This window comes from Mytilus trossulus, chromosome 6 (assembly GCF_036588685.1).
Source record: "Mytilus trossulus isolate FHL-02 chromosome 6, PNRI_Mtr1.1.1.hap1, whole genome shotgun sequence".
In the NCBI taxonomy this organism is placed as follows: domain Eukaryota; kingdom Metazoa; phylum Mollusca; class Bivalvia; order Mytilida; family Mytilidae; genus Mytilus; species Mytilus trossulus.
In genome coordinates, this window is record NC_086378.1 from 77933670 (window position 1) to 77959354 (window position 25685).

The 25685-nt window shown below is 32.7% G+C and overlaps 1 protein-coding gene across 2 annotated transcripts; it reads left to right on the forward strand.

The window, feature by feature from the left end:
* Nucleotides 1-3835: 3835 nt before the first annotated feature.
* On the forward strand, nt 3836-25360 carry LOC134721909 (uncharacterized). 2 transcript variants are annotated; one of them, XM_063585197.1, is made up of 6 exons: nt 3836-4040; nt 12665-14115; nt 15566-15780; nt 19181-19279; nt 19920-20011; nt 22308-25360. In XM_063585197.1, the coding sequence occupies exons 2-6, from the start codon at nt 12701-12703 to the stop codon at nt 22386-22388; spliced, it is 1902 nt and encodes a 633-aa protein (XP_063441267.1). In that variant the 5' UTR covers nt 3836-4040; nt 12665-12700; the 3' UTR covers nt 22389-25360. The 2 variants fall into 2 exon arrangements, with proteins under 2 accessions (XP_063441267.1, XP_063441268.1); XM_063585198.1 differs by lacking the exon at nt 3836-4040 and adding an exon at nt 6035-6211.
* Nucleotides 25361-25685: the final 325 nt, after the last annotated feature.

Genomic DNA, 25685 nt, shown 5'->3' on the forward strand with positions numbered 1-25685 from the left:
TTGAAACTTTAATTAAGTGTATGCAAATATTATAAAACTTTGAAAAAATACAAAGTCAAATATGACACTATATATATAATAATCTCAACAAAATTCGATTTTCAAAATCCGTAGATGCATTACAGATGCATGCTTAATTTTTTTAAACGAAAATCCATGCGTCTTCTCTCGTATATAAGCTCATCAGCTGTTACTTGCTAAGAGCTGACATTATAACATGATAAAAGTTTCAGTTAAAAAATTATAATTACTATCTTTTCTGTGACTATTTCATTTTATTTTATTTCTTTTCACTTTTTCTTTTTAGAATCTTTTCTCTTATATAAAATAAAAGGAGAAGCTGCTATGTGTGCGAATTGTTAATCGATAAGAGGAGAACATAACTAATTTTTGTAAACAAACAATTCAGCAAGTTATGCTCCTTAATAAATTCACGACTTTTTGACACATTCCCTATCCAGTCCATTCCAATTTTAGATAATATATATTAAACTTGTATTTTGTGTATCTTCTCAAGGGATGTAGATAAGACATTTCCTTACTCAAGTGAAGCACAGCTTGTACCTATTAGATAATGAGGAACAAAACGATTCAGTGATTATTTGTTTTTGGAATGTTCAAGTACCCAGCCACGTCCACTTATTTGCATAATTGGTACTTTTATTGATCTTAGCCTTTTTTTAACTGATTTTTACAGTTTGTCCTAATGTTTTACTGTTATAGTAAGGGTGAGGTTTCAGATCCTGCTAACATGTTAAACCTGCCACATTCTATATGTATGTGCCTGTCCCAAGTCAGGAGCATTGAGTCAGTTTCACAAAAATGAACTTACAACTAAGATTGATCGGAAGTCATGAACAATTCAGTATACCTTACGATCATTCTTAGTCGTATTTTTTTTTGTGAAATCGACTACTGTTATTAAGTGGTTATTATTTGCTTATGTGTTACATATTTGTTTTTTGGTTATTTTTTTGGTTTTTTCATATATTAGGCTGTTGGTTATCTCGCTTGAATTGTTCAACATTGTTAATTCGGAGCCTTTTATAACTGACAATGCGGTATGGGCTTTGCTCATGTTGTAGGCCGTGTGGTTGTTTAAATTTCTGTGTCATTTTGGTCTTTTGATTGGAGAGTTGTCCTATTGTCAACCATACCACACCTTCTTACTTATAAAACATGCATTGAATAAAATGACTAAAACCACTAGACTCCTATCAGTTTTTCGAATTGCCGAAAGATAGATATGTTATTATTCTATTTTTTCATGATATATTCATCTTCTGTATTAGATTAAAAATAGAACTATAAAAGGACCCAAAGTCATCGCCCCCTGTCCTGACGATCCCAGTTGTAAATATCAACATGTAGATCAATTTTACAATCAGTGTACAGTATGCACCAGTTTACTCAATGTTCTAAATAATAATATGAATGGTACTACTTTTTACTGCATAACCATGATAACATTTATTTAACAACTAAAGGGTTAAAAAAATGGACGTTTATGTAAATTTTGAAAGTCAGCAGCCAAGTTTACACATCAGTAATTTCTACTCTTACAATATTCAACTATTTTTTGTGCTCCACGTCTGTAGTAAAAAGCATGCATACATCCTCTCTGTACCGGAGGGAGCATTAAGTTGTTTCCTTGTCCTTCTATACATACAAAATGTACGTACATACATAGGTCCTTCCGTCTGTACGTTCCAAAATTGGATTCGATTTCTTAACTTTAGTTTGCCTCAACCAAATGTTAAGAAACTTATACACAATAATCACCACAAAACACAGGTCAAGTTTGATTTTGCCGGCGCCATTTCATACTAGAGTTATGCTCCTTAATAAAAGGAAAACTTGCTGAATTGTTTGTTTCCGTTCTCTATAAACAATAGTTATTACCACAAAAACAGAGACCCAGTATAAATTTTGATGATTTTTTTTTTCCTGTTCTAGGGTTAATCTCTTTATAAATGAAAAACAAAAGCTGATTTTGTTGGTTTCCGATCTCTAACTTGAGTTTGTCTCAATTCAATGTTATAAAATGCATATATAATGATTATTGCCACAAAACTCAGTTTAATTTCAAATTTTAGTAGCGTCACATTTAAAGTTCTTGATACATGTATATGTCTCTGTATAACTTTATATGTAAGCGAGGGAATCAACTGAGTCCCTATGTCAATGGACACATTCTCCATTTATTTAAGTAAAATTATTTAATCTTTGGGTGAAGAAAAAAATAACAGAAATTAATTGAAACGTTTTAGTCAATAATAACATTGTCTATTCATCAGATCATGCACAATTGATTTTGTTTTGAAAATAACAATAGAGAAAAAAATAAACATTGTGAAAACAGGGGGGGGGGGGTACAACTCATAAGGCTGTTGTTAGCAGCAAGGAATCTTAGATTATTATACAGTATGCAACACCAAAAATATATGTATCTGCTGTCTCTGTTTTATATGAAAATACATACGTAGATATGAATACAAATTATTTTTTTCTGATTTGAGATGGTTGCTTAGCAAGATATTATATCATGTAAACGTCCATGTGTAACCATGGAAACGCTGAATTTAGAATTATATTAGAATTGCACATCTGCACTAAAGGAACTCATAAATAACCTTTAGTTCCACGTTTCAAGCTGAAAAATTACACTCAGTAATACTAAACATCTTTTTAAATGTTCTTCAACTGTTAACTTAAAACTAACTTTGCGTTGCTAAGGAAAACTCGGGTTGAAAAGACAGATTATATAGATACAAAATAAAGTTGTTTTTTCATGCAAACATTGTTACTAAATATATCAATATAGGAGTCGACTTAATATGAGTTGTATGAAAACATTTGACTTTTTCATTTTTTTTTATGGATAACATTGGATAAAAAAAGTACTTTGATGTGGTTACTAGGTAACATTGTAGTTGCTAAGTTACTTTTAAGAACTTTTTAAAATGATATACCCAACAATAGTAAATATTTAAGTGTTTGTTAACACTTTGCCATTCATTTAAATAGATTCAGAAGTCTTTTCCTTCGGAAATTGCAATAAAGATGGATATTATAGTTCGTTTTATAAAACCCGTTGCTAAGCAACCAAATAATCACATAAACATTAAAATATCAACATTTTTTTAAGTAACTATGCATAGACTAATGATGGATCAAATATGAAGTCATTTGGAGAGGGGGCCAAAAATGCCTCTTATCATACCTCGTCCTTTGCATATCTAATGAATTATAATAATAGACTTCATTGAATCTTCATTTACAAGAAGAGAGAGATTAACTCGGGACTACACTACTATTAACTAGCTAGTACCAGTGGAATGACTCGGTTGTTCAAACGTGTAAAATATATTTATTTTGAAAACTTTTTTTTTCATTATAAAAATATTTTCTTAATTCATATAAAAATATCACAGGAAATTTCGCTACTAAAGACCTTTTTTGGAAAGGTAAGGTTAATATTCCGGCGCTAAAATGTCCTATGATGTCAGCACTTCAAGTGACCCTATGTGCATTTCCCCCGCTCAAATGTAGTGTGCCCGGTAAGATATTGAACTGTGCATTTTTACTAACGGTTCCTAATAATTGAAACGGCCTGCACATCAATAAACAACTGAATATGTATTAATGAACTCCAACAAATAAAAAACGACAAGTACAATCTTGAAATTTATTTATTAGACAAATGTAACTAATTAAAGAATATTAAGTCGTTTATTTATATTTGATAAAATTAATAATCAATATTTGAATATACATGTTCTTTTAACAAATTCAATATACAATGTATGTAGGAAACTGGTATTTCAAATAATATTTCAAAAAAAATCCATGTACTTAATTCAAACCGAAATACTCGATTATGTATTTTCATCTTCCATGCGTTTTCATTTATAGAGACTGACAGGTCTATATTGTCCAGTGAAGTCCAGGTCTGCTCTATAAATCGTGCAGTTTTGTAGATTCATTAGACTGTGAACCACGTATGAGTATGCAGAAAGCAAACTGGATTATTTCTTAAGGTAAGTACACTTTAAGTTGTCAAATAGTTTGCAATATAAATTTGATTAATAACGATAATAACCTAATTGGTAATTTTCCAATCAGTAAATTCTGCTACTTCTACACAAGTATATTGAACTGAAAGGTTTTAATTAATTGCAAACCCAATTTCGCTGTTGACCGTTTCTCATAGGAAAAGCATGGATTTGGTAGAGTTTACACCAGCGCATTAAAAATAAACATTTTAGTTCCGTAAACTTAAAAAAGTGTAAAAAAAACAAAATACCATATCGTCTCTAGCTCAAAATAGAATAAATCACTACTTTACCTTTAAATTCCCGACTCATTTTGGTACATCTCCACCGGCCCCTAATTTCCATTTTATGCACACTCAGAAATAAATAAATTGGGAATTTGTATGAAAAAAAAGATGCAAGTGTTACGCTTTCCACACACTGAGAAACTATACTCGTTTTGGCAAACTGCTGTAACAGAGCTTCTCGGATATTAGAACGAGTTAAATCGACACTTCATTTCGATCACCGTCGCGAATGGGTTGCCCGATATGATGTGTCTGTGTATCAACTGACTAGCAACATGTCTTCAAAGTATTAGATCTTATAATTTAGATAACAGATTACATGTCTATAAATGTGTATTTTTACCGATTGTGACCTATTTGGTTTACGATTGCAACATTTTGACTGACTGTGAATTCACATGGCAGGTAGGGCATATAAAGCATAATGGCACGAGAGTAAAGTATACTTTAAGCCGTACATCTATAATGGTCGATCGATAATCTATCATTATCCCTGATATATTGTGTTTATCTATTAATGTGCTTCCCGCGTTCCATAGAGCATGATAAGCTAAACTTGTCGCCGCACCCCGTCTCGCTTTTTAGAGTTCATGCTATTCCCCCTATTTATTTTAGTTACCTTGGTTTCCATTTTTATAATCATATAATCGAATTGGCAATCGATAAACTACGTTTAGCTTAATTAGTCAAGTGATGTTGCTTTGCTCATTGTTGAAGGTAGTACGGTGACCTATAGTTGTTTTAAATTTCTGTGTCAAAAGAAAGATATTTATATATATATATAACTGATGTGGAAAGGTAACACATGCCCACCGAAAGCTCTTTTTTTTAGAGCCCAGGTGATCGTGTGGTCTAGCGGGACGGCTGCAGTGCAGGCGATTTGGTGTCACGATATCACAGTAGCATGGGTTTGAATCCCGGCGAGGGAAGAACCAAAAATTTGCGAAAGCAAATTTACAGATCTAACATTGTTGGGTTGATGTTTAGACGAGTTGTATATATATGACGCTTTGAAATCGAACTCATGAAAATTGTCTCGATTTTCCCTCCAATGATTAATTCAGCGCAATGAACCTCATATTATTTAATGAAGACACGCCATTTCTACACATTTTTTTTTGCATGATAGAATTTCGAAAAAAAAATCACAAATTAACGAGACACTAACTTCTCTAGATCTTTATTGCGCCTTTACACTATCCTATATACAATTATACATGTATACCTCTGTATCATATTAGTTTTGTTATTTTTTATATATATCTTAAAATGCTTTGAAAAGTATTTTTTACATTCAGATTCACTTCTATGAGTTTCATAAAAGTTTGAAATAACTCCCAATTACGAATATACACCTAAGTTTGATTAACGCGACAATATTAAAAAGTAAAATCACAAAAATATTGAACACCTAGTTAAATTCAAAACGGAAATTCCCTTATCAAATGAAAAAATCAAATGATTAAACACATCAAATTTGGTTTATAAATATCAAATCTTATCCAGCTCCAATACGTTAAACAAGTAACCGAATTACAAGGATGGTATCCTATTGATTTGTACTATGATTTGCTATGACATGTAACAACTATATAAACCGCTGTAATTATAATGGATTATTATGCTTTATGGTCTATACCTTTATCTATGTTGAACGGAAAGTTATTGTTATTTAGACACTTCAGTGGGCTGTAGTAGACTCGTTAATAAGGTGACCAATACAATAGCAGGCTGATGGATTTTCGTTATAAGATATAATAAATAAGCTGTATATCTTCAGAGTATAGTTAATTACCGAATACAAATATAAGGAGAAAGAACATTAGGAGTAATAAAAAAATTATTAATCAAATACATGTACTAAAACAGGTTAGTTAATTTTAATTAATTGTTTTAAGCTTTATGATGATTATTTTTATTTCTATTATTTTATTTTGACTTTTATTATTGCTATCGTTATTATAGTATTATCATTGTAATTATCAGTATTGCATAGCAATATAATATTTCCCACAGAAAGTAACCAAAAGTTAGCGTGCAATAAATTCTAATATTGCACTAGTGCAATAAATCTTCAAAATTATTATTATTATTATTATTATTAAATTATTATCATTAAATAATTATTATTATTATTATTATTATTATTATTATTATTATTATTATTATTATTATTATTATTATTATTATCATTATTATTATTATTATTATTATCTATGTATTTGTTAAAATATTATCCATGTTATTTTTACACTACCAATGAATATAAAAAGCAAGTCAGATACACATGATAATAGTAGATGAGAACTTTTTTAAGTCCAACATGTAAAAGGTAATGAAACGAAAGAAACAAATCGAAAGCGAAAAAAAGGGTAACGAAACAAAAGCCTATATTGAAAGCTTCGGTCTATTCTTTTTCTGTACCAAGAATATTTCAACACTTTAATCTAACATCTGTCATTAATTTAGAAATTGTATAATTGATAATACAAAATGTTTGTACTTTGTCAATATAAACAAAAAACGAAGACAATAGCAAATCTACAATTTTTCCCAAAATGAAGGACATATGTTTCCATTAGATAAGTTAAAGTAAGTCTTAGAATAACAGTTATCCTATTTATCTATTTTTTTTAATAGTGGCAGCAACATAAAACAGGTAACCTGATATTTTTTTGTATTCGACACTCATTACCAGCGAGCGATACTTGAGTGCTCAAATACTCGTTGGCAACCTTTTTGTCAATAGACGAACAATGGTTTTGATTTCGTCGGAGAAATAAAACGCACCTGTTTTTTGTTTTTTTTTAATTATTTTATCAACATTTTAACACACTGAATCAGATAACTTAACTGAAAATGAAAATCCAATATTCTTATGGAAAAGAACAAAGAAAACAATAATTCGCGTAACTTGTTTTAAAATCCAAAATAGACGGAAAGACGGGCGATATAATCCTCACTGTGCATTTCACCGCAGAAATAGGTGGCATCTTCCAATTCCATCATACACTTAAACTTAAGCAGGAATTTTAGACTCTTTTCTTATTTCTTTCTTAACTATAGAAATATGTATTATCATTGGTCACCTTATTATAACGAAATCACTACAAAACACCCCAGCACCCTAAGGTCAATAAAGAAAGACCGAGGCATCCGAGGCTACTGAACAAGAACGTCAAGTACACCCAAGCAGCATTAGGTTTAAAAAAAATATTACAAGTACATGCCACATACCACTCAAGCATACTAGGCCACTCAATAAAGCAATGGCTTATATAACCCATAAGACACCCAAATAACCTACAGCAACTGAAAAAGGCAAATGCACCCATCCAGTCTGAGGCCACTTAAGAGAACAATATAAAGTATATCCCCACAACTCATTCAACCACACATGACCACTGAAAAAAAACAATAGCAAATATAACACACATAACATTTTAGCCCCCATAGCCACTGAATATAATCAAATATACTCCGCTAAACACTATAGCCGTCTAATGAAACTAAACAAAACAATAGCACATATAACAAACATTACATCTTATCTCCAAAAGGCCACTCAACAAAACAAAAATGAGTCGTATACATTTTTCTTTGTACATCCCGCAAACCAACATTGCAGTCTAAGGCAAATTGATAAAACAATTGAAAAAAATGCCAGCAAAACACATGCACAGTTTAATGTAGATGATAATTTATTTTTAGCAAAAATCATACCACAAAACACTCAAGCAGCCTGAAGTGACTGAATAAAAACAGTAGCAACTATTCACCTATTGCTCTACAACATATAAGCAGCACAAAGCCACTGAACATAACAATAGAATATGCACTTCACAAAACACAAAAAGCATTCCTTGTCCACTAACAAAACACCACACAAAACATCTAAGAAGCCTAATGTCAATTAACAACACGATATCAAATAGTGTCAAAAAACGCCCTATCAGCCGCAGGCAACTGAATAAAACAAAAACAACCCAGCAGCCTGACTCCATCAGAAGACCAATAGCAAGTACATCCACAAAACAACCACGCATTTAAAGCAACAAAATTAAACAATAGCAAATCAAACGCACACAACATCACAGTATACGTAGTCTTAGGTCACTCACTAAAACATTCGAAAATAAAACATAAAAACCAACAAATATACTCAACAATACAACGAAGAATTATATGGCCACCAACACGAATAATGGCTAAAACATTCAAAAAAAACCAGACAAACATCATAAGGCCACTTCAACAAAACAATGGCAAAAAAAACCCTACAAAGCACTCACATTTCATATGCCAATTGAACTCCTACTTTTGATCTTCTACTTCTTCGTTATATTTGTAAATTTCCATGTCATTGTGTTCGCTGGTAAAAAGTTATCTCATTGGCAAGCATACCACAAGATTCTTATTAATTCTATCATAACATTTATATTCTTTTATGAGTTTTGTAGTTTTACTTTTTGGCTAATGTCACTACGACGTATTGTTTTATTCTTCCTATTAAAGAAACTAAATTTCAAAACAGTGGTAAATATTTTCTGGCTGCATTAAGACATATTTTGAACGGTTAATCAAATTTTGGAAGATTGCGTTAAACTTTGATTGTAGAAACCGCTCAATTAAAAAGTACTGTTGAAGCGAATGGAAAAGAATAAATCAAATTGAAAATATTGTCAAAAATATCAACTGTTCCGTTCTTCTACTAAATTTAAGTCATCCCAGATGTTTATATTGTTTAGTTTCGACTCTTTGATACTGAATAGTGTCATATTTAAAAACTGAGTGCATTCCAAAAACACACTATAAAACGGAAATTGACCGCAATTTTTATTATTTAAGTTCAAATGAATCAAAGTTGTCAACCTCAATGTCAATAAACGAAATTGTGTATTATAACTTATTTTGAAATTATCGTCGTCAAATTAAATGAAGAGAATTACAAGAAGCTTTTAACAGTAGAACATAGTATTATATGGACGTATTATATTGACGAAAACCGACAGTATACAAAATATAGGAACGATAATGAGTTGTCTCTATCGCATTTACAGAATCATTGTTTGATAATAATAATAAAAAAAGAAGCATGGCGACTGGTAAATATTGTTTAATCATCCTAAAAATGATACGTGTTTGGTCTCAATTACGAGTGTCTACTCACAAATTGGTCATTAGACGAGCACAATTTGTACCAATCAATAATTTGATACAGTCACATAACTCGTTTGTTACCTAAAACTCATAATGCATATACAAGCAGTGGTACGATCTCAATTAGAGGACAGAAAAATACAAGTAATAAAGATTTCTTTCCACCAAAGAATGTCTATAAAACTCGCGTACGTACATCTTGCAAGTGTTAATGCATTTGACAGATTGAGATAATTACATTAGAACTGTTTTATCAAAACCAATTTCTCTTTTAAGAACAAAAAAGGAGATTAAAAATATATATATACAATACAGAATTCGAAACAGCCAGTTAAAGGGGCACTAGCTGTCAAATTCATGGTCACCAATTTGACTCAAATTCTCATATTTGATTAATAACAATGTAAAACATTTATCCAATCTATCAAACGTTTAAAATAAACAGTTTACAGAGCATGGGGTAGATGATATTTAGGTTCGTTTCGTGTGTATTTAAATCCAGATGCCATCTAATTAACTATCGATTTGACCTCAGATGACCATATAAGCGATGTAAACACAAATAAAGATATGAATAGGTTAAACCAGCACGTGCAATTGGATCTTTATAGGTCTGTTTGATTTGAATTTTTAGATTTAAAATATAAGTTTCTCATTGTTTTCAACCGTATAAGAATGATTTATGTGGATCGAATTAGTAATCAAATGATTTACCGTAGTTTCACTTTCATTGTTGACATTTTTTTCTTTAAATAACCAGTTCACGTACAATGCATGCGTTGTCAGTCTCTAGCTAGGGGGTTAAATTGAAGTTCACATGAATACCGGTTAGAATGATGATGACGTATTTACTTGCAAGTGAATCAGTCAAAAATTATGTATAATCGCTTATTTCAACAAAATTAAAGCAAATTGATTGCTAAAAGCAAATTATTATTTCATTATTCCGATTTAGTTAATGATTAATCTAAAAAAAAATCATACTTTATTTTTTTATATATATCGTAGCTAGTGCTCCTTTAATAACACTATAATATACAACTTCTATGTTAATTAGAAATAGATGTCTCATATATTCTTCGCTAACGCAACTCAAATAAAAGAAAACTTTCTTTATAATATAATTATATTGTATTAAACAATGTTCTGTGTTGACGCCTGTACAGCGTTTTATTGTTGAAATAACATGGTGTAATAGACATCAAGAGACAGTGTTAATAAAAATAGAAATATTAGAAATTATGAAACAAAAGTCTCAGCCTCAGGTGTTAAGAAAACTTTTCATTGTTATGCATTGAGAAAATCTTTTCATACGCAGCTGGAACAGTTCTTTATAAATATGTATGCCCCATATACGAACAAATAGATGTTTAATTCTACGTTATTACATGTCATTAGTTTTCTATCATAAAAAAGGGCACTTCAAGGATTGAAAATAAGTTTTATATATGCGTTGAAAATTTTAAGGCTTACATTGTAGTCTGTTCAAACTAAAACGTTTAAATAATAATTTAAAGAAGTTACTATTTTTTCTGATATTCAATGTGGTTTCAAATGCTTAATGTAAGAATTGAATGATGTCCTATTGTAAATGAAGTTACTCTCCACAAGACACAAAATGACTCATTTATGACAAATGAAACTTCCCTGCAAATTACCCTATTATTTTTTCTTTTCATCAATTGATTTATTAATTACTTTGTTATAGAAAAATAGTCAGATTGTAGCAAGATAACAATATTTCATATTTTCTGACCATTTTTTCTTTCTTGTGCACAACAGTTAAGCATATAGTTATCGTTATACAGTTAAAACAAACATGATAACATATTGTGATACAAAGGAGTCATATCTTCAAATACAACTATTAAATAGCGTTAGTCCTATTGAATATTCGTTCAGCTTAGACATCATAGTAACCAAATATGTGTTCAAAACATCATTATCAAGTAAACGAAATATCATTGGATTGTTTTATGTTTTATATCTTTATTTTCAAAAGGGGCGCATTATAGGCTAGGGAACACATTTAACTTCAAGAAGGTTATGGTTTCTTTCTAAAAATATATTCTGAATATAATTTGACGAAGAAAAAATATTCTGATCAGGCATATAACCAAAAAACTATTCTGAATGCAGATTTTCCCCTTACCTTATAGTGTTAAATTGTTGAGAAAAGTATATGACTGATAGTGCGAAAAACTAAATAAATTTGTTTAACAAAAATATACCTCCAATAAATCACCATCTACCCCTCCCCCTTTTCATTTAATATTGACTGCTCCCTTATGGGGAACAGTCTTTGCTACCATATACGTCTTTATGTTTCATTGGCAATCATACAACATCTCCTCGATATGCATTGGCAACCATACCACGTCTCCTCATGCGGTGTGTCTATTTTTTCCGTTTCTATAATTTGGACATGATCGTTGTGTTTAATCGACAGAAATAGTCTTCTAATAATCCGAAATCGTGGTTTATTTAAAAACCTCATTAAGCGTAGTATCATGACTAATTACATGGTGACATAAAAATATTAACCCACCTTCTAGTTTCGCTTATCGATCTTGATCTCATTAAAAAAAGAGTAAAAACCCGACAAAGGAGGTGTGTTGATTGACTTTATCACTCATTTATAAATGGGTTTATTATTTGCACTGTTTGGTTCCATCGGGTAAAGTTTTTCAGGAATGAATCAGGCTCTATTTGAAGATGATTGGTATATGCTATAATAGATAGCATCTCCATTTTGTCATCTTCATTTGTATTCAATTTGAGGCTGTAAATATTTGTTGTTTACCTATATGATCCATCGGTTATGTGAAAGAAAGAAAAAGAAATTAACACTCAGAAAGTTCATGCTTCTGAAAGGAAAAAAATATTTGGTACATGCACGTTGTCATTTCATCTCTCTGGCCTCTGCTGCGTTAGTGTAATAAAAACGATACAGAAGAATTATGTGTTTGTTGCCTTGTATAAAATGATAAAAGATATTTCCAGACAGTGTATTGTTATGGTAATCTTATTTGAAACGAAACAAGTTTTAGTCAATAACTGGACAATGTACATTTAAAGTATAACAATAAATACCATAAATGTACATGTCATTTGGCATTTTGAATTTCTTCTATACCAATTTCTTTCCTTATTTTTTTTTAGGCAGCAACAAATCAGATGCCAAAACAAATTTGAGAAATGATGAAAGGCGCGAAAAGCGGGAAAATAAGTCCAGAGTGGCGGTTAGATTTTGGATCCAAAGCGTCGAGCGTTGGTAACGAGAGTGACCGACGGATACTAAGCACCGTAATAGAAGAGAATAGTGCATCTATTATAAAGAGACTCTGCAAGCACTGGAAAATGTTCGTTGTCATCATCGTACCTATATCAGCAATGCTAATGCTTTCGTCGTTCTCTTTGAGTCGAGCGTCTGAAATCCGACAGAGTACATCTACAGCTATAGACAGTATTAACCACAGTCTCAAGATCAGTGACCTAGTTAAACATCTTCAGCGAGAACGAGGCATGTCTACATCCTTCATATGGGCATCAAACTTTTCAACTTCTATATTAGATCAGCTTCATGTACTTCGACAAGAAACAAACACTAGTTTGTGGAACGTTAACTGGCCTAGCGAGGGTATTTCTATGCGGAACACTCAATGGTCAGTTGATGACTTAATGTTTTCTTTAAACAGACATAGACAGGATGTTGATATCAGATCTATGGATATTGTGTATAATTTAGACTATTATACAACACTAACAAACGCTTTATTGAAGTATATTTCCCAGTCTGTAACTCCCCCAGATAACGCTGCGGTGCAAGTGTTAATTGTGGCTAGTGGCGCTTTGTTATCGATGACAGATGACAGAGGCATACAAAGAGCTCTTGGGACGACATTTTTTACGTCATGTGGATGGCCATCTAAAGATATAGAGACAAACTACAAGTCATTGCAAGGAAGGTCATCTGCTTTTTTAGACACGGCTATGTATCATGACAGAAAGATTGAAATACAGCTAACAGAACACAAACAGAGCTCGGCTAATTTGTCAAATTTTATAAATGCTCATGATTCATTTCATTTATTCATGGAGTATGAAAACATTTGCAGTTCTACTTCTTTGCCTGAAAGAGAAGCTTACAGTACGGAATGGTTTAGTAATATGACAGTTTTTATTGATATCTTCTTCGAAATTCGTGAGTCTATCAATGAAGAAATACGATCTGGTCTAAAAGACCTACAATCGATCGCACAATTTGAGTTTACACTTTTTCTGTCCACTTTAATAGTTGCTATAACAATTAGTGGCATCTTGTCCACTTGGTACATGTACTGTATTGCCACACTGACTGGAAACTTGTCAAAGTATGCCAGTAAAGTCAAAAGGAAAAGTGACGAGCTAGCGCAAGAGAAGAGAAAGACTGATAATCTACTTTATCAGATGTTACCAAAGAAAATTGCTAATATCTTGAAAACAGGGAATACTTCTGATGCTGAACATTTCAATGACGTCACAATATACTTTAGTGATATCGTAGGTTTTACCACAATAGGAGTTCAAAGTCAACCACTTGACATTGTTAACCTACTCAACGATTTATACAGGTACTTGTAATAGTATTTATACAGTGAAACCTGTTCAAACAGAACCTCTTCCAGACTTAAGATTTTGTTCGGTTTTGGCCGATGTTTGTTTTTCTCAGGTTCACAACGCTTGCAATTTGATATGACGGTGCTTAAGAATATATTTGGTTTAGACAGGTTTTCGGTTCATGCAGGATTCAGTTTAGTCAGGTTTCACTGTATTATGATCAATATAATCTATCATAATAAATAAGAATTATAGGAACCTGAACAAAAGATTAAATATAATTTTCTAAATAGTACACGTAATAGCCTTTACTTTAGTCAATAGAAACAAATTGATTTCATTTAAATCATCTTTAAATCATATCCAAGTTTAGATTAAATATGCTATGGCGTTTCGACTGAGATTTTATCTTAAAATTATGTGTACATAGGATGTATACAAACTGTTATATTCCATCGTGTTCTTTAAAAAACGTTCTTTTCCGATACAAAAAGAATAGCATTATATATTTTACGATGACCGAATTTAAAAAAATCTAATAAATATTATATCAATTAAAGCGCGGACGACTCATATTTTGGTATGAAACTTTGTCCTAAATGGGAAATTAGATAAATGGCAAAAGACATTTAATAAAGAAACTACCAAACTCCAAAAAAACCGAAAGTCTTTAATCAAATGGCAAGATCAAACGAATGGATCACAACATTCATACATATTCCTAAATTGGTGCGGTCATTTTCATATGTAAAAAACGGTGGATTAAACCTGGTGTTATAGCTAGCTAATTTACCTCTCATTTGTATGACAGTTACATAACATTCTTTATATTGACAACGAAGTGTGAACAAAGTCACACGGACATAATAGATTAAAAAAATCAAAACCAGGAGTACAATAGTCTACATCATGTTTATAAGCTTAATCACTATGAAAAATAACACAAATCGGACGACTTAAAATAACCAATGGAAGTTAAATACTAATCAATCCATTCATCTACTGAACCGGTCAATCATCCGTTTATCCATCCATTCATGAACTCATACATCCTTTCTTCAATGTATCCATCCATCGAGTAATCACACTATCCGTCCATTGACTAGAAAAGTGAAAAATTTAACGTTGATGTGGGGTGTTTACAAATAGCTATTTTTAAAAATAATTGTGTATGCCGCTGATTATATGTACATAATTGCGTTGTAGAATGTTAAATTCGCCGTTTCAGAATCTAATGCATTCTGGGTAACGTTCTCAAAAGTGTGCACCAAAACGTCTTGATTGGTTAAACGCATCATCAAAAATAAAAACTAAACCAATGATGTGACGTTGTTTTCATATTAGTGTACGACATTACCAATAGTTCTTTAGATTCTGAAACTGCTAGTAATAATTGATGCATTTTTTAACTTCCCACTACAAGTGATAATCACTCACATAATCATAATTCTGTTTTCATTTTAGTTTGTTTGACGAATGCATAGATAAGTATGATGTTTATAAAGTAGAAACGATTGGAGATGCTTACATGGTTGCCAGTGGTGTACCGACACCTAACGGAGGAAACCATGCACCAGAAATAGCATCAATGGCCTTGAGAATCAGACAGGAAGTCAACGGTTATACTATACCACACATGCCGGGTAGAACTCTGCAGATAAGGATTGGAGTACATTCAGGTTTGTTATACAAATAACTGTCATTAATGTGTGGCATGCTCATACCCCGCATACGATAGTAAAGAGGCATAATGCTTTCCGGCATGTTCATACGTCCGTCCGTCCTGTTTCAGATAAAGGTTTAAAGACATTTATGTTTCATAATAATACGTTATTTTGATTGGCTAACGGCAACGCACGTCATTCTAAAATCGACCTTCATTTCCAAAAGAAATGTAATATTTCTGATGACACGATCTCCCACAATAAAGGGCACACTAAATAGAATCTCTTTCATAACCGTGTGGGCAAGACTATGTCATGACGTGCTCAGGTTATTAATTAACTGTTCAGAATAACCGACCCCGGGGGGATCCCACATTCCAATTGGTTAAGGCTTTTTCACCATTTCCCACTCCCAAATCCCAGATTTTGGTTTTCCATAATGACTTTTTTGGAGCCATCCAGAGCTGTCTTTTTGTCTTGTTTGTTTTTCGGTATGTATAAACTTTTGAATTTACACATAGTTGCCTTACCTATACTTCACTGATCCAGATTCTTACAACCTCAAGAAACAATGTTATTAATGATTTTGTGAAGAAAAAGAATAGGGAAAACACCAAAGGTGATAAAGCACTCCTGTATGACTATGAAAATAAACGTCTTCGTCGTTTAAAGCAACACCCGTTTAGTTAACAGAAAACAAAACAACTGAACAGAAAAGAACACAATACCCAAAAGCAGGGAATCTTCATATTAGACACAAAGTGATGATCATTCCATGACAGGGGCTGATCAAGGATTTAATATTAGGGGCGTAAACTTATCTTTTTAGGTAAATTGATCGAAATATTCGTTATTAAGCCAAGGACAACCCATGCTTTGCAAATATTAGGGGCTAGGCACGACCGCCTCCATCTGAATCCAACACTGGATGCACACGAATTACTTGTATACAACCATGACCGTAGAGGTAATTTGGAGAACAATGCTTTCCTTAGAGGAAATTTGTGGTCTTGAATTTTCCCTCCATTAAAAGTGTTGTCAGATATTTCCTCAAGGAAATTGCAGTTGAAAAATATCCTCACAGGAAAAGTATTTCCTCAAAGGAAAAATTGAAGCCGTACATTTCCGCAGAGAAAATAGAATTTCCGCAAAGGAAATAGTTATGCAGCAAAATTTCAAAGGGAAATCTTTTTCCCTTGAGAAAGAAACAATTTCCCCTGAGGAAATTGATGAAAAAGAGGCATAACTTTTTCAACAGTGTAGCTAAGGCCAAAGATTTTTAGGACACATATCAAGGAACCAATTCCAACAAAGGTATCAACTTCATGTTGACTCCAAAAATTAAGGTGATTACTTTTGCACTCAGCGAAATTGCAAACTTGTCCCAGAGACTGGTCAATGAAGATTTCATTTGGTACGTTGATACTCCTGTCTGTTGAAGTATAGAATTTAATCACCTAAAGAATCACCATAGAAAATGCCACATAAATATAAGCAAATTTATGGAACAAACACCTTTAGATCAGACGAAGTGTGTGAATTCTCCGGGAAACCCCTCTGTTTGTAACAATGTTTGCTGTATGACAATTATAATAGACCATGTGCAAAATGCAAGCTAAATATTAATTCAAATGAAACACTCTGAGTTTTCTTAAGCTCTTTACGAGGAAAATGTTGACTCTTATAACAATATAGTGATATATAACAATCTTTAAGGAAAAGAAAATATATAAAGTGATCTCAAATAGCTTATAATATATTTTTAAAAGCATTGATTGATTTTTAAAGCAAAATAGTCTTTTGGTGTTCTCTTTGTCGTGTCCATGTTGTGTCATGCCCATATAACTGCGTTGATGTCTTCGTCATGTTGGTCTCCACTACTGTTTATGCCCTGGGTTTTCCAATAAGTTGCTTGTAAAGAAGTTCAGATATACTTATTTGATTTGATTTTGTTTTAAATCTGTGAATTCAGCTAAAGTTCCTTCACCACATTGTCTTCGCTCATTGACATACACAGGATTTTCTGAGAATTTACAAACATATCCTCACGTACATCGTCCGATCCAACATCCAAACTGTGTTGCTATTGTTGTTTTGCATATGATTAAGTCGCATATCCTTCTTTTTTCTTATTGTTCACCAGTTCAACGGAAAGAAGCAACAGTGTTCCAGTCGAAATCTTATAAGTGATGTTTGTTCATCAGGTTCTTTTTTTTTATCGATCAAAATTTTTTCCAAGTCAATTGTATCAACGATTTTTGTCTCTTTCTGATATTTGCATACACTAGAAGTGTGCCTGCTTTACATTTGATGTTGTTGTCTACTAGACAGTTGTTTTGCGCTTTCAAGATAGTTAGTCCTATAATCACCCAAGAGTGTTCAGCTTGAGTGATTTTGATTTCTTAGATTTTTGTTTGTTATAATCACAACTGCCTTAAAAGGCACCAACCCTTTGCGGTGTTTGTGCATTAAGTATCAGACACATCATGACTATTCATGCATTTTCTCCTGTCTTTTTTGTGGGGGTTTCCCCACATTATGGTCATATTCCTCTTCTTTCTTTTTTTGTCTACTTTTTTCCCAAATCCCAAGTTTATTAAATCAACGTTTTTACAACCCTATGAAAATTACTAATAGAAGCATGTAATACATATAATCACAGGTTTTTACTAGAACCATGAAAACACGGTTCTAGTAAGTATTTTCCTTTATTTTTCTGTGCATTTTATTGTGGAAGCTCGTGTCATCATGCATGCTATATTTCATGCATGATGACAAAAACTTCCACAATAAAATTCTAAAAATGTACTCAAGGTCAACGCTATTACAATTCTATAATATTACTGAATGAAGCATTCAAAACTTATAATTTTTTTTTTATATGATCAGGAAAACACGATTTCTATCATTTTTTTTTTAATTTTTAATTTATTTACCTTTGCACTTTATTGTGGAAGCTTGTGTCATTATGAATGTTACATTTGATATGGAAATGAAGGTTGATTTCAGAACGAATTATAATGATTATAATGAAGCATATAAAAGAGTCATGTTATGTAAATGAATTGTAACGTATTGTTTAAAAAAAAACCAGGTATTTTATTCATTGGTATTTCACCCTGTTTGCATTAAATTTTTCCAAGTTATGTCATTGGTAAATGAAGGTGCTATGGAATGTAACATTGATGCTGCCCAATACCTCTTTGTGTGAGTATGAGCGAGCATTCGTCTGTAAAATGTGACCTATAATGGTTACTATTTACAAATTGTGACTTGAATGGAGAGTTGTCGCATTGGCACTCCTTACACATCTTCTTATATCTATTATTTGGTGCTGTCTGCTGGTTGTCTAACATTTTAGTAGGTCCTGTTTTTACATATTGTATATGTATATATCTAAGTTAACATGTTTTAGGACCATGTGTTGCTGGTGTTGTTGGAACTAAGATGCCGAGATATTGTTTGTTTGGAGACACTGTCAATACAGCATCGAGAATGGAGTCTAGCGGCATGGGTAAGACTAGTTATAAATTTTCCGTGGACATACATAGAATTGTTTTCATAATGGTGTGGACGAGACAATTTCCTGACGCGCTCAGCTTATCAATTGACTTGGAAATATTATATGAACGTTCCTCTTTAACGCGAAATTATCACATCGCACTTGCTCTAGACGTTTAGACTGTGGGGTTGTTAAAGGTTCTAACGCATAATTCAAATAATACGAATAACTAGCATGGGAATACCTTGTGTGTTGATTTTAATGTTTAAGTCGAATGATTCCTTATTGTTACCAACATACCGGTAAGTGTCGAGGTATACCACACTGGTACGGGGTATACCTTTCTCTATATATAATTGGCTGTATAATCGATAAATGGTGTAAGCATGGTAAAAGAAGAACAAAGCTCAAAATCCCTAATCAGACTTGTCAAGACTGAATGAAAGGAACAGTCAGTGCTTTTATTTCTGTTTTCCATCTCAAAGTGAGAACTTTTGATTTATTTCAGAGCAAAAGGTTGATACTATTCATAGTTGTTTACTATGGCTCCTGGTGTAACAGTATAACAGGGACATGGATATATGAGCAATCTTTGTACAAGCAATTCAAGGGATCATTATAATCATTCCAATTGAAGTCTGTTTCATTTCAGGTGGAAGAATACACATAAGCTGTGTTACACAAGCTCTGTTAAACGATCATGGAAATTTTGTAATGGAGTTCAGAGGTATCATTGATGTTAAGGTAACTTATCTTGCTCTTTTTATGTGCCTAGTAAGGTAAATATTCCTTCACTTAGGCAGAACAAACTTGCTACTCTAATGTCCAATTTTAGATAACAAGATATGGTAGTATTTCAAATTAGTCTAATATCCACCAAATACAAAAATACAAAATGATGTAAAGAACTAAAGAGCAAGTTAGGTGTCTTGCTTTTATGATTCATGAGGCTGTCTATATATTTTAATGTGTTGATGCCTACAATGGTCGTACTCTGGTGTCAGATAAAGTCTATTGTAATTTTTATGGAATTATTTCTATATGTATGTAATGGTCGGCCTACGTTGTAAGGTTTAGGTTTACAATAGATGGCAGGTGTTGTAAGGTTTAGGTCTATAACAGACGGCATGTATTGTAAGGGTTAGGTCTATAATAGACGGCATGTATTGTAAGATAGAGGTCTATAGTGGACGGCACGTTTTGTAAAGTAGAAATCTATAATGGACGGCAAGTTTTGTAAGGCAGAGATCTATAATGGACGGCAAGTTTTGTAAGGTAGAGATCTATAATGGACGGCAAGTTTTGTAAGGTAGAGATCTGAAATGGACAGCAAGTTTTGTAAGGTAAGGATCTGTATTGGACGGCAAGTTTTGTAAGGTAGAGATCTCTAATGGACGGCAAGTTTTGTAAGGTAGAGATCTATAATGGACGGCTAGTTTTGTAAGGTAGAAATCTATAATAGACGGCAAGTTTTGTAAGGTAGAGATCTATAATGGACGGCAAGTTTTGTAAGGTACAGATCTATAATGGACGGCAAGTTTTGTAAGGTAAAGATCTTTAATGGACGGCAAGTTTTGTAAGGTAGAGATCTATAATGGACGGCAAGTTTTGTAAGGTAGAGATCTGAAATGGACAGCAAGTTTTGTAAGGTAAGGATCTGTACTGGACGGCAAGTTTTGTAAGGTAGAGATCTCTAATGGACGGTAAGTTTTGTAAGGTAGAGATCTATAATGGACGGCTAGTTTTGTAAGGTAGAAATCTATAATAGACGGCAAGTTTTGTAAGGTAGAGATCTATAATGGACGGCAAGTTTTGTAAGGTACAGATCTATAATGGACGGCAAGTTTTGTAAGGTAAAGATCTTTAATGGACGACAAGTTTTGTATGGTAGAGATCTATAATGGACGGCAAGTTTTGTAAGGTACAGATCTTAAATGGACAGCAGGTTTTGTAAGGTAAGGATCTGTATTGGACGGCAAGTTTTGTAAGGTAGAGATCTAAAATGGACCGCTAGTTTTGTAAGGTAGAGATCTATAATAGACGGCAAGTTTTGTAAGGTAGAGATCTATATTGGACGGCACGTATTGTAAGGTACAGATCTATAGCGGACGGCAAGTTTTGTGAGGTAGAAATCTATAATGGACGGCAAGTTTTGTAAGGTAGAGATCTATAGTGGACGGCAAGTTTTGTAAGGTACAGATCTATAGTGGACGGCAAGTTTTGTAAGGTAGAGATCTATAATTGACGGCAAGTTTTGTAAGGTAGAGGTCTATAATGGACGTTATGTTTTGTTAGGCAGAGGTCTACAATGGACAGCTTGTGTTGTAAAGTAGAGGTCAATATTAGAAGGCATGTGTTGTAAGGTTTGGTTCTATAATGAACGGATATTGTAGTAAGGTTCAATTCTATAATGGACGACATGCGTTGTAAGTATTAGATAGATGTATATAATGGACGGCATGTGTTGTAAGGTTTATGTCTATAATGGACGATATGTGTTATAAGATAGATGTCTATAAAGGATGGCCCCGATTTGTTAGGTAGAGCCTAAGAGGTGATTAGTTAGACGGGATGTGTTTTAAGATTCAGGTATATGATGGTTGATCTCTGTGGTAATGTGAAGTCTATAATTGACGGTCCGTATTGTAAGGGTATACAAATAAAAGCTGTAAAAATATTATTATTTTTACATGAAACATTGTGATCGTATATGTGTTGTCATACTTGCAATTGTATATAAACTAAATTAAATATGGTAGAAATTATAGACATCGCAGTTTGATTTGAACAAGTATGATCATTTTCTACGTGACCAAATTCATTACGAAATCATATATAATCTTTGGTCGCCGTGATAAAGCATTTTTGCGCTGATGCGCATAAAGCAAACACCAATCGAGAAATCAATCAATTGATCAATCATAAAACTCGGACATTAAACTCATTTTTCAACTAATCGTAGGGTCTAGCGAGGTAACAATAGAAAAAAACACTGCTCTTTTTAATAAATTATACACTAATGATTTGACAATGATTGTAGGGAAAGGGGCCAATGGCTACATATTGGTTAGAGAAATTGAAAGTTGAAGAACCTGCTAAAGTAGTTTCAATGTTTCTTTGAAAGTCTCATGGTGATAACAGCGGGAAGTCTCAGGGATTGGAAAATGATTGACATTTCAAGTAAACCTAAGTTGTATAGAAACCAAAGACAGCTCAATGTTTCTATATGGAGGATGAACAAGAAAACTGCCAGACAATCGCATAATAATGTGTAATATTTGCACCATTTGTGTCTTATTATTGTTTTTGCTTTTTTATGCGTACATATTTTATATTTACTCCCACCGTAAAGGCATTAGAATGTCTCGAAATGTTCGTATATTGACTGAAAATATGCTTAAAACAAAACCACAGAAAATTGAATTTAGATGAGAAATCGTTTCTGCAGATTCCAAAAAAAAATGATATTTTGTTGAATAAATTTAATACTTCATCAAGACTTTAAAATATGAAAGACTACTGTAACACATGTAAATATGTGTACTGATAACTTTAGCAAGACTTAAATCATCTTATAGATCTGCTAGATGTGGGTTAATATTTGCAGTATTCGGAAATTGCTATATTCGATCATTCGACCTTCAATTTTTATGGATATTTGTCGAACATTTTTTTATAACGAATCAATTCAAGATGAATGAAAAGCCTGTATATCAATAAAGTGAAAAATCTTAACAATCAGAAGATTGAGTGGCAGTTCAAAAGGAAGGCTCGTCTTGTTTATTTAACACATTAAGTGATATCTTGGACTCGATTAGGGCGTGTTGAGGAGATGAGGTTGAATTTGAAAAGGCAGGATAGAAATTACAACCAAAAAAATATGCAGGCCAAACTTCTCATCCTAGCCTTCCGTTAAAACCAAATAGAAGCTCCCTAACGTCTTAATTTGTTAATATTATTTCCAACAAATTGCCAACAATGTACTTTGCAATATTTATAAATTTAAGTATGTTTTGACAAAACATATCTGTATCGTATTATTGTTATGCATTATTGAAACGAAAATGAATTGTTATCTTCAAAGTCGTAAATTTGTATGGGATGTCATATATAAATATGGGATCGAAAAAGCAATACTATTATCCGATGGTTCTGTTAATTTACTACTTGAATGCAACACCTGGTCAGTTCGACTTCAAAAGGGATACACTTAAGTATCAAAGTGTAGTGTTAATTTCCCTTCGAACCTGACCAAATTTAATCTTACTCCCCGTGTCAGTGTCGTAAGACTCAGTGTGTCAAAGTAAGACGAGGTGGCGTGCTTAGTATATTAGCTAGTTGGGGTAGTAGAACTTCGCTAATTTATGTATAGCAAAACAAAGCGTATTGGAGCGTGTCGGAACATATCAGTGTATTGATTCTCGAGTAGTTATACACAGCTAATACACAGCTAGAAGGTAGAAAGAGTAACGGAAGTAGAGTGTCAGAGTTGTAAGAATGTAGCATGTCACAGTAGCTTGACTCATTTAGTTCGAGTACTAAAACTCCGCTAGTGGTAGTAGTAAGACTCAGCCAGTTGGAGTGGTTAAGACTCAGTCAGTCGGAGTGGTAAGACTCAGTGTGTACAAATAGTAGGACTCAGTGTGCGAAATAAGGAAGACACAGCGTGTCAAATAGTGAAGACACAGCGTACCAAATAAGGAAGACGGAATGGTGTCAAATAAGGAAGACTCAGTGTGTGAAATAAGGAAGATACAGCGTGTCAAATAAGGAACCCAGTGTGAGAAATAAGGAAGACGCAGCATGTCAAATAAGGAAGAGGTAGTGTCTCAAATAAGAAAAACACATCGTAACAAATAAAGAATACGCATTTTGTCAAAATTAGGAAGACGCAGTGTGTCAAATAAAAGAGATGCATCGTGTCAAATAAGGAAAACGCAGCTTGTTAGTGTAGTACGATTCTGCTTGTTTGAGTAGTATGCCTCATCAAGACGAAGTAGTAGGACGCTATGTGTCAGAGAGGAAAGACACAACCTGTGAAAGAAGAAAACGCAGCATATCAGAGAAGTATAAAATTGATAAAAATCCAGTTTGTCGAAGAATTAACACTCAACGTGTTACATTTGTAAGACTGAACGTCACAATGAAGTAAAACGAAGTGTTTGAGAATACTAAGACGTTGACTCAGCGTGTAGTAAGACTCATGCAGCAATTCAAAGTAGCAAGACTCGGCTTGTCGGATAAGTAAGACTCAAGGTGTTAGTGAAGTAACTATCAGACAGTCTGAGTAGTAAGACTCAGCGTGTCAGTGAAGCAAGACTTAGAGCGTCAATGTAGTAAGACGCATCATGCTCAAATTGTAAGAACATCATGCAAGAACTCTATTGTAAATTATTTTTTATTATTGAATATTACTTGCACAAACATAATATCTTAATACATGTACTTGTAACTGTTTGGTATATTTTCTGATTAGCATATAATCACCTTAATCACAAGAGTTGGTGATATGTGCTACGGTTGTTATAGAGTTTTTCTTTTCGTCTTGTCATTTTTGTTATTGTTGCGTTTTTTCATATACCATAAGTGTCACGTTTGTAAGCTGATACGTTGTGATCACATTTTTGTGGTCGTAAATTAGTTTCAGATTTATTTTCAAAAATTTTAGTGTTTGTGTCGTAAGTTAAAAGGAGAACATCGGGTTATATGTACCTTTGTTTTATGTTTAGTTAAGGTTTTTTTTTCTTTTCGTCTCTCATTGTTGTTATCGTTGGGTTATTTTTATGTAAAGACGTGTCACGACTTCGAGCTTATATATTGTGATGTCTGAACACGCAGACAAGTTGAAATAAAGAAAAGAATATACTTAAAGTTCAATCTGCTTTTTAGCAAAAAGCTAATAAGTTTAGAATATTAAAGCCAAATAAAAATTATAGTGTTAAAGAAAATTCCGTATTCAAAGTTTACAAAATAAAAAACAAAAAGTATACAAGGAACACCCATTTCAGCATTTATGTGAAATAAAAAATCATAAAGCTATTTAGAAGGAAATAAAAATTACCAGGTCGAAGAAAGACAGACACAATTTTCCACCACGACCAAGAAAAAAAGTCGGAAAGACCATTCAAAAATCAATAAAACTGAAGAGTGATCAAAAGACTGTGTTTTGTAACGAAGTAAGGTCATGTTCACACAAAACGCCATGTATAATAAAAATGTTTACAATTGGTTTAATGTAATGTACACTGGTTTCACATCTATACACTTTGTTTATTTACATGCACATAAAAGTTGTTCACACTTGTTAACTATATGTCATTTAAATGTTTATTACGTAGAACCAAATGCAACATTTTCGGGCAATTTCTCTAGCAGTTTTGAAACGACAATCTGACTTCGAAAAGGGGGGCACTGGATT

What these genes read in the sequence shown, in the direction of transcription:
- LOC134721909 (XM_063585197.1), top strand. Translation starts at nt 12,701, where the DNA reads ATGATGAAAGGCGCGAAAAGCGGGAAAATAAGTCCAGAGTGGCGGTTA. An exon ending in AATGGAGTCTAGCGGCATGG is followed by an intron (nt 19,280 to 19,919) that starts GTAAGACTAGTT and finishes GTTTCATTTCAG; the next exon opens with GTGGAAGAATACACATAAGC. An exon ending in GAGGTATCATTGATGTTAAG is followed by an intron (nt 20,012 to 22,307) that starts GTAACTTATCTT and finishes CAATGATTGTAG; the next exon opens with GGAAAGGGGCCAATGGCTAC.